This window comes from Fragaria vesca, unplaced genomic scaffold (assembly GCF_000184155.1).
Source record: "Fragaria vesca subsp. vesca unplaced genomic scaffold, FraVesHawaii_1.0 scf0513090, whole genome shotgun sequence".
NCBI classification, from domain to species: Eukaryota; Viridiplantae; Streptophyta; class Magnoliopsida; order Rosales; family Rosaceae; genus Fragaria; species Fragaria vesca.
Genome location: NW_004443444.1, coordinates 619,913 through 630,087, shown reverse-complemented (window position 1 = coordinate 630,087; position 10,175 = coordinate 619,913). Strand labels below are relative to the sequence as shown.

General features: G+C 40.6%; 1 protein-coding gene across 1 annotated transcript; it reads right to left on the bottom strand.

Annotated features, from left to right (window-relative positions):
* Positions 1 to 287: 287 nt before the first annotated feature.
* Positions 288 to 4,635, bottom strand: LOC101300411 (acyl-[acyl-carrier-protein] desaturase, chloroplastic-like). Its single transcript, XM_004309812.1, has 3 exons — positions 4,379 to 4,635; positions 1,658 to 2,162; positions 288 to 1,194 (listed from the first exon to the last, which is right to left on the bottom strand). The coding sequence occupies exons 1-3, from the start codon at positions 4,492 to 4,494 to the stop codon at positions 634 to 636; spliced, it is 1,182 nt and encodes a 393-aa protein (XP_004309860.1). The 5' UTR covers positions 4,495 to 4,635; the 3' UTR covers positions 288 to 633.
* Between the last annotated feature and the right edge of the window lie 5,540 nt (positions 4,636 to 10,175).

Genomic DNA, 10,175 nt, shown 5'->3' with positions numbered 1-10,175 from the left:
TTTGAGTCTTTTAAGAGTCGGGCATTCTTTTGCCTCGAGCAGAATCAGTATCGGTTTTTCAGTTTGAAGTCTAGTATGAAAAACTTGTTGCCGCAAAACTCATTGTGATAGTCATTATAGGGATGAAAACTGGGTCAACTGCCACCCTATGTTGTTCATCAATATGCTAGGACAACAAAGATTGCTGCCGGTTTTGTATTAATTTTTAACACATGTACTCAGTGACCAGTAAATGAAAAAGGTAAATGAAAAAGAAAAGAAACATACTTATTTGGTTACGACTCCTTGCAACCAAAAGAAACGATGTTAACTAGAGATTGATAACAACGCCATCATCATCAAAATTGCCATAATGATTATTCTGTTACACCACACCAAACAAGCTACAAAAGAAGAAAGTAGACTCGTACAAGATACCATCAGAAAACAAAACACCGAAACTCCAGCTGCTCCTACTTTCTTATCTAACCACATACGCCACCAAAACAAGAAACAACTGTATCTACAACCAACCAAAGTTCACTCCTTGCACAGAAGGTCTAATAAACTGGATGTTTTAAACAAAATGCAAGTACAAAATTACTACCCCCATCGATCATGCCAGAAGAGACTTATAGAGTTGTAATTCTGCACTCACAGCCCCACATTTCTATCAAAGATCCAACTGAAAGGTATGGCAGGACCTTGCTTGGCCCTTGCTTGAGCTCTTTCCTCTAGTCGTCTAATTCTTGGGGCTAACCCACACAGATATTCTTGAGCCTTGCGACCCTCACCTGAAAGTCCAGTCAGGTCCTGCACCTTCCACCTGCCCACCAAGAACTCCAATATATCTGCATAGTCCTTGGCCGTATAGACACCAAGACGCTGTGCAACAGCTGAAAAGTGATCAAAAAGTTTGTCATCGCGGCCGTCATACATCAAGTGAGCTGGCATAGCGATCTTCTTCTTCATCATGTCAGCAAAAGATGTGATAGTTCCATCAGGATCAATCTCAAAGAGCTTTTCAACAATCTTGGTATATGCAGTCTCATGGCGCTTCTCATCTGAGGCTATTGTGCCACATATTTGAGCCAACTTCAAGTCCCCATAGTCCTTGGCATGCCTGGCAGTGTTTCCATGAGAGATGAAGGTAGCCCTCTCCTGGAACGATGTATAAATGAACCCAAGGTAAGGACTGTTCTCCGTACGCGGATCCTACATAAACAAAAGGGATTGAATTTAAAAAGCAGTGTTATTGTGGTATGATGAAGCAGTATACAGAATACATATCAACCAAACACCAAATTTCAGGCAATAAATTCAATTTTCTATGCTACAACTGTTCAAACACTCCAATTCTCTTTCCCTTTTTTCTTTTTTTTTTGAAAATTCTCTTTCCCCCTTTGTAAGTATATATAAAGATGATTTTGCAATGGGGGAAATGTAGAATACCGAATCAGTGAGGGAAAGCACAAAATGTTGATCACAAATGTAAAAGATTTCAGTACATACTCGGTCAGTATTTGTGCATGTGTGTTTTATAGAACTTCTGTGAGCATGTGTATTTATAGAAGTTTTGTGTGTGCATGTGTAAAGAAGGCCCCAGTACATGCAATTTGTTCAGAATCTGAAAACAAACACAAGATCCGAAACAAGAGATATATGAAAAGTATCTCACCATGCCAGACCCAATCAAATACTGAATAGTCTTTTCAATTTGTCTCATATCTACTCGGCCACAGAGGTAAAGGTACTTATTGAGAAGGTCACCATGCCTGTTCTCTTCGGCTGTCCATGCCCTTGTCCAAACTGCCCAAGGAGTTGGGCTTGCACCTGTTTCATCCCGAACTCCATCCAAGGTATTTAGCATGGTTTGATAAGTTGGAAGGGCTTCTTCAGTAATCATATCTCCAACCAAAACAACAAAGTATTCATCTGGAATCTCCTTTGCCCTCTCCCGTAGTTCCCTAACTTGGTCTTCAAATCCATCGGATGCAGGATCTGGCAAAAAATCCTGGGGTTGCCAACACTTTTCAACTGGCTTTAGGTGAACTAAGATGTTCTGTTCAGCCCAACCCTCAATGGATTTGAAGATCTCAATCTTTTGAGGTGGCATGGAATGGGTTACTTGAACATGCACCTCCCGAGGAGGTGTGAAAGGCTTCTTCAGATTCTCAACCTCCCTGCATTGAACAGAACATTAACAAATTTAGCTCTTATTTATATATATAGGTCAGCAGTAACATTTAAACACAGCCTAAGATGACAGTATATTTTTATACGAATCTGATTACCACATTCCGTGTTATATTGATAGCATCGTAGGTCTTACAAGATTTCCAACAGAGAAAGGGTCATTTATTTTGCAAACCCCAGAAATAAAGGAATATGCATGCCCTTCACTGAACTAAACGATTCCTCTGGTGAGAATTCTAAAACTAATAATAAAATTTGGGTTAACTTGTACACTTGTCAGAGAGACATAAATCATGACACAAACACATACTTAACTATGTGAAATGCTGAAAAACAAAAGGAAGCATGCATAGGGCTACTTAACCTTGGCAAACAACCAGACATGTATTCAATGACTTATGAAATATCCCAAAGAGACTATTTCCAACTATGTACTTTCTTAAAATATTGTCCGTACTCATGCTAAGACTCCACAGGTAATGGCTAAATTAGCATAATTTGTGTATGTTACGCAATAAATCGCAAGTAATATTAAGCTCCAGAAGTAAACATTCTACAATACATTATCCACAGAGGTTAATGCACCTAAGACAAACAGGATGCAATATCCATTAACGACCAAAGGAGAAAACTTACCAGTGGACTAAGAATATACTGATTCGACTGTTTACAGTTTATATCATCAAAAAGTACAGAAAATAAAAGGTATATCCAAAGTTCAGAAGTATGTTCTTCCTAGTTGGCATGCTGAGTATTGTTACCTCCGTCTCTACAATGTTGCATTATTTATCTGAATATATGTAGAGTTTCTCAGCATGCCCTATTTATTCACATACATAGGTGGAAAGCACAATCCCAAACAAAAAGGTACAACTAGCAAACTGCAGTCTCACACAAGGTACTTTCATTAAAGGCATACATTTTCTAAAAGCTGACTTAACAACTTTGCCCACAAACATGTGTACACAATTAAAAAATCAATACCAAAGAGGTTGAGTGACGTGGAATATACTTGTAGGGAAAATACAGTCTCCACGTTAGAGCCAAAATAAAAGAATACAACTTACTGAACTTAGAAAAATCACTTGAATACATGAAAAGTTTTAAACCCCAGCCCAGAAATCAAAAGATTTAAAATTCAGAGAACAAACTTGTTCGGTTACATAAGACAGTGAACCAATAACACATCTGTTCAGCATGGATAATTCATAAATCAAACATTAACTGGAAAATGCAAAGATAAATAAATAACAAGAAAAATAACATGCAAAAGCCAAAATGGCCTCCTTAAACAGCCGGAGAGGAGCCAATGACATCAGCAGTTACATTTGAATTATTCATGACAGAAAGAGAAGAACAAATAGCAAACAATTTTTTAATGAAAACAAGTTGTAAAGCTAAATAACTCCAAGTTTGGGCATTTATATGTACACAGACATCTATCGAGTAGCTTCCAATATGCAGACAACAAGTCATAAAAACCGAACAGATGGACAATCATGCAGCCATTCAACAAAGCATGCAACAACAAAATGCCAGCCACACACAAATTCAACCAATTTGAAAAGAAAATTCTCAAAAAGAAAGAAGGAAAAACCAATTTGAAAAGAATAATGTGTGTAAGTGATAATTAGGTCATTACTCAATATACTTTGAGATTTGGGTATAAAATATCTTGCATGTAGCTATACCAATGTAGAACTACAATAAGTTCCACAACCTCGGTAAAAATTTAGTGTAAAGAGTGACAACTTAAAATAAGCAGAAATTTGATACATAAAACGGAAAACCTGAAGGAAAATATCTTCATGACATTACAATGAGCACATGCAATCCTGGGAATGGAAATTAAATAACCGAACAAGGTTACATATCTAGCGATCTGGGATTGCAGTTCAAAACCGCTATACACAACTTAAAAATCGAATGCGTTACAATCAAATCAGGAGCAAGAGAAAACCAGCACATTTAGACCAACCTTGAAATTCACGAAAAAGGTAAAAGATGGAAGAACACAAAAACTACAGTAAAATACAAGATACCCACATTTCCCACATGGAAAGTGGCACAGGGGAACAAGTAATATAGGCGGAGATAACAAGAAATGAGAAGGACCCAGATCCAAAAGCAGCACAAGATCCAGAAATCAATCAAAGAATGTAGAGAGCTTTAGAAAGAAATGAAAGAAAGAAAGAAGACGGACTTGGCGCCAGAGCGGAGAGTGGAGGCCATGGAGAACTTGGGAGATCTGAGGCTGGCCATCTGCGGAAGAGCAAACCTTGGTGATTGAGTAGGGAAGGCGTTGAGTTTGAGAGCCATTGTGTGCTTGCTTCGTTGGTCTCGTCGCAGCAGGGTTTTGAAGGAGTCAGTGAGAGAGGCTCCCCTTTCAGTATCCTCCACACAAACAAAAGAAGGGTGACAACTGTACGAGACTATATTTGTAAACAGACACGCACACACTGTGGTGGAGATGGTGAAGTATTTATGAGGCTAATATTACGTGCTCAAATATGTCTAATGGCAGATACAACTACCCTCACTATTCATTTAAATTACATTTTTACCCTCCATGAAAAAACAACCAAAAAACATAAAAATTCCTCCAAATTTTCTCTTCCGTACTCAAGGACTGAATTTTAATTCGACAAACAAGTGAAGATAGTCATTGCAATTGTGACACTTCATAACTATATAAGTAGATAAGTTAAAAGTGATAAACATTTTAATAAGCATGAAAATGAGAATAGCACTATAGCTGAAGAGACCATCAATATAGAGAGGAGGAGATCGTTATAGTCGTCATGATGTCGGTGCACAAGAAATAGAAGCTGCTAGAAAGTCAATAGCAACATGAAGGCAATGTAAACATTGGGTTAAAACTTTTTGATTTTAAATTTTGTTTCTCTAATTAATAGAGATATTAATTTGATTTTAAAGTTTGGTGATCATATTTTTTTTTTTTATGAGAAAGGTAAAACTTTATATAATAACAACAAACAACCATGGGAGATCTTGGTGGTAGACAACAAGTCCCCACACTCCTTCCTACCAACATACCAGTGATTACATGACCATGAACCGAAAAGGGGTCCAAATGTAACCTACTCCTAACCATGTCCAGAAGCCTTGATACCTTCTTACAGCCAACCTCAAGAAGAAACAACCCCACCAAGCACTATACACCAAAACTGCCAGCATATATGCAAGGACAACCTCTCCATTACATTGACAACAAAAAAACACTGATAGTCCCTGGACATGAAGTTATTGTTAGTTCAATCTAAGCTAAACGACTAACCAGTTGATGTTGTCACATCCCGACCCTTAAATTTTTACCTTATTTACTAGCTTGGTTATAATAAGAATTTTACCGTCTCCGTCATTGAGGTTATAATTTAATTGATCCCTAGAGGGGTTTGGGGAACGGTTATTTGCGGAGAATTATTTGTAGGAGAAAAATGTGACGACGGTAAAAATGGTAAATTTTAGCTAGTACAAGGTAATTTTTATTAGGGTATTATTTTGGGGTGTAATTTTTTTAGTGGAGTTGGGTTTGAAATAAGCTTGGACCGGGTGTGGAGGCCCAAAACCATTTCCTCTCTTCTCTCTTTTCTTCCCGGTTCTCTCTCTCTCCCCGAGTCCCTCCCGCTACTAGACTTTCCGGCCGCTCGTCGAGACTGTCGCACCGGTCCAGTTCGGTTGCCCTCCGACCCAGCTTCCATTCTAGGTCGGTGAGGGCTGCCCTAGCTCCGCCGTGAAGGAGTTCTTCCCCCCGAAAGCGGCGACTGCCGTGGTGGTTCCATCACCGGAACTCCCTCCTCCGGCCACCAATCCGGGCAAGCTTGGTAAGGTTTTGTAGGTCTCCTACCCAGCTGCCATGCCCTAAAAGGACTCACTCTGGTTCGCTTCAGGTAAGGAGAAATTCGAGGTGGAAGTTCTAGGGCGTTTTTTATGCTTTTGTTCGATTGGCATAGCTAGGCTTGGATTTTGGGTTTGTGCTAGTTAGGAAAGTTGTAGAGCATGATGAGAGGATTATTCTGTCAAAATTTCATAGGAATTGGAGGTCGCAGGAATCGGCCTCCGCTGCAGGCGGAGCGGCCGCCGACGCCGGCGCCGGTTGGGAGATTTTAATGTTTTTAAATGTGGAATATTCAGGGGAGTATATTGATGTGAGTTATGGAATTTTCGGATGTGTTTTGGATAGGTTTGTGAATTTTCAAAGTTTGGTATTTTTTGCGGTTATTAATGTAGAATCCAGCCGTAGGATTTAAGTCATTAATCTGTGGAAGGTTGATTTAAGGCTGCCGGTATGTTCGGTGAAGTTTGAGCCATTTGAGTTAAGAATGACGAAGTTGGGCAATGATGAGTGTGTGGGAGGCTCACGTTTAATTTTGCCCATTGTGTTTAATTATTGAATTTTTAGTGGGAAATTAATTATATATTTGGAACAGGACGAGAGGAGGCCCGAGCAGAGGAAGCCTCGGAGCGTCATCAGGCTTAGGCCTAATTTGTGAGTGGACCTTTGTTTTAATTGGAAAGCATGCGATGAATTATTTGTTGATCATTTATTTCTTTTCCGGAGATTGATTTTTTTCTCGGATATTTGGTAATTTTCCTCCTTTGGAGAGATCCCGAAAATGAGATTTTCGGTGGATATGTTTATGGATATTATGAGTATAGTATGTATATAAATGCTAGCTAGCCATACGTGCTTGGTCCGTCATAATGAGGTAAAATGTCATTTATGGCGTGACGTGAGTGTTAGACACTAGCGTCATAGCCCTATATGAAAACTACTTTTTTTTCTGGTTTATTATAGGGAGTCCACACGTATATATAAATACACCGTCCTCTTCGGTCATAATGAGGAAAAATTCCATTATGGCGCAACGTGAGCGTTAGACGCCAGCGTTGTAGCCTTGTATGAATCTCTATTTTTCTAAATTGTTTCTAGGATTCATACAAGGAGTCTGACGGGTGTAAATACATACGAATATATGATTATATATAATTTAGTCTGAGAGGCTTCATTTTATTTGAGTTGGTGACTAGCCGGAGCTAGTCGTGAAATTGCCAGTTTATGAGTTGAGCGCTTTTGAGCTGCCGCATGCAGTATATTTTTTCTTTGGAAATTAAAATGAGGAAGCATAAATATTTTTATTAATTTATTTTTGTCCATTCACTCTAACGTTAATAAATGTTTTCCCCTGGGCCCTTCGTTTTAAATTGCCCAGGCTGCAGAGTACAGATTAGATCTAGTAGGAGACGAGGCATAGTCACCCGCTTTTCCACCACTTTTTATCTGTAGGTTACCTGTTTAACCTACCTGTGATTTCTTACTTCTGCTAGTGTCTAGTAGCTCTGAATACTTGGGTTTAATGTATATTATTTCGGTTGTGGGTGAAGGCTTGTTGACATTTTTAGAATATTTGTCACAGGATTTCTGTTATCTTTTGGATAATTATATTCTGATGTTTAGATAATGTTGTGTTGTTGTTGGTGGTGGTTGTGTTTGGGGAGCACGTAGGCTCCAGGAGTTAAGGTTAGATTAAAAATTTTGGAAGTGTTTGCAGATTTCTTTAGGAAGGGTTGTCCATTTTCAAGGGAGGTTATGCCGAATTTTTGGTAATATCTTCCTTGGAGATGGTCCCCGCACGACTTACTCCGGATTTCAGGGTGAAATTCGGGGTGGGTCGTGTCAGTTGGTATCAGAGCTTTAGGTTTCCTTTCCCTGCTTCCTTGTCACTATCATATTTGCCTAAGTAGCATGTAGTGTCTATAGAGTGATGATCCGACAGCAGCGGATTCATTGGAATTTTATGCTTTTGATGCTATGTGTTATTGGGTATGTGTGATAGTTGTGTTAGTCTGGTTTATGGACTACTAAATATCTTCTTCCTCAGGTACTATGCCTCCTAGGCGCCCACGGCAACCCCGTGTGGCTACTTCGACCAATGCCGATGAGGGCAATGAGGTCAGGGGACTGGTTGATGATATTGGAAATATGCTGAGGGATGTCATGGATCGAGCTCCACGCCCTCCTACGGTGAAAAGGAGAGAAGTTTATGATGCTGGAGCCAGAGAGTTCAAGGGTGCCAAGGGACCTCTTGATGCTCACAATTGGGTGGATAAGATGGAAAATGCTTTTGCAAGCACTGAGTTGCCAGAAGAAAGAAAGGTGAAGATGGCAGTGACTTTTCTAGATGATTCAGCACATCACTGGTGGTCGCTTGCCAGCAAGAATGTTAAGGATACTCTGAATATGTCGTGCGAGCAGTTTAAGACTCTCTTCTTGGGGCATTATTTCAATCATGCCCACCGCAGCAAAATTCAGTCTGATTTCCTGCATATAACGAAGAGGGATGATGAGGGTATCATAGAGTTCTAGGAAAAATTCACTTCCCTGAGCTACCATGTGTCCTATCTGGTTCCTGATGAGAAGACCAGGATTGAGATGTTCATTGGGGCACTTGGTGGGGTGTATGCGGACAAGATGACAGGGGTAATTTACCCGACCTTGTCCGATGCAGTTGGTGCAGCCATGGCCATTAAGTCCAGGGGGACATATGGTGTTCGGCCCCTTTATTACGGTGGCCCTAGTCAGGGTCCATCCAAGAAGGCTACTTCATTTGGGTAGGCAGCAGTCTGGGCAGTATGGTTCTGGTGGTAGCTTCCATGGTGGGTCATCCGGTAGCCAGACTTTTTCTTATGGGCAGCAGTAGTTTTCTGGGTGCTTTGAGTGTGGTGGTCAGGACCACTTCAGGAGAGATTGCCCATTGTTGGCTCAGAGGACCACCCCCACCCCTACTCAGCCAGTTGGTCAGTCTTCAGCTAGAGGCTCTAGTAGTGGTGCCCAGGGCAGTGCTTCGGTCAGAGGTGGCTCTCAACGGGGAGGTGGTCAGCATCGACGTCCCATGACTGGCGCTAGACTGCATGCTATGACCCAGCAGGAGGGTCGTACTTCTCTAGATGTCATCATTGGTATGTTATTAATTTTTGGTCAGCCTGCATTTACTTTAATTGATCCTGGAGCCACGCATTCATTCATGTCTAGTAGATTTGCCCTCCATGCCAATGTGCCATCATCGTCTCTTCCAAGCGAGTGGCATGTGTCTATACCCTCCGATAAGGTGATGAGAATAAATTGGGTGTTTAGTGGTTGTGAAGTTTTAGTGGAAGGAGTTAATTTTGAGGCTGATTTAATTCCTTTAGATATAGTGGAGTTTGATGTGATCTTGGGAATGGACTTTTTGGAAGCATATAGAGCTATGGTAGATTGTTTTCAAAAAGTAGTGGTGCTTCGAAGTCCAGATGGTTTTGAGGTTGCTTTCCAAGGGGAAAGAGATGTTATTTCTAGTTGCATAATTTCCGCTGTTGTTGCAAGGAAATTGTTGAGTAAAGGCTGTCAGGCATTTTTAGCTCACGTGGTGGATACAAGTATGGGAGTCTTGGAAATAGAAGATAATCCTGTTGTAAGGGAGTTCTCGGATGTTTTTCCTGAAGAGTTGCATGGTTTACCTCTTGCAAGGGAGATAGACTTCTCTATAGAATTACTTCCCGGAACTATGCCTATCTCTCAGGCACCTTACAGAATGGCTCCAGCGGAATTGAAAGAGTTGAAGACTCAATTGCAGGAGTTGGTAGATAAGGGTTTTATTCGGCCTAGCATGTCTCCATGGGGTGCTCCGGTGTTGTTTGTTAAGAAGAAAGATGGCACCATGAGACTATGCATTGATTATAGAAAGTTGAATCAGGTCACAGTGAAGAATAAATATCCGTTGCCTCGGATCGATGATTTATTTGATCAGTTGAGGGGTGCCTCTGTTTTCTCTAAGATTGACTTGAGATCGGGTTATCATCAGTTGCGGATCCGAGAGGGGGACATAGCCAAGACTGCTTTTCGGTCACGATATGGTCATTATGAGTTTGTGGTGATGCCATTTGGACTTACTAATGCCCCCGCGGCGTTCATGGATCTCATGAATAGGGTGTTTAGTCCA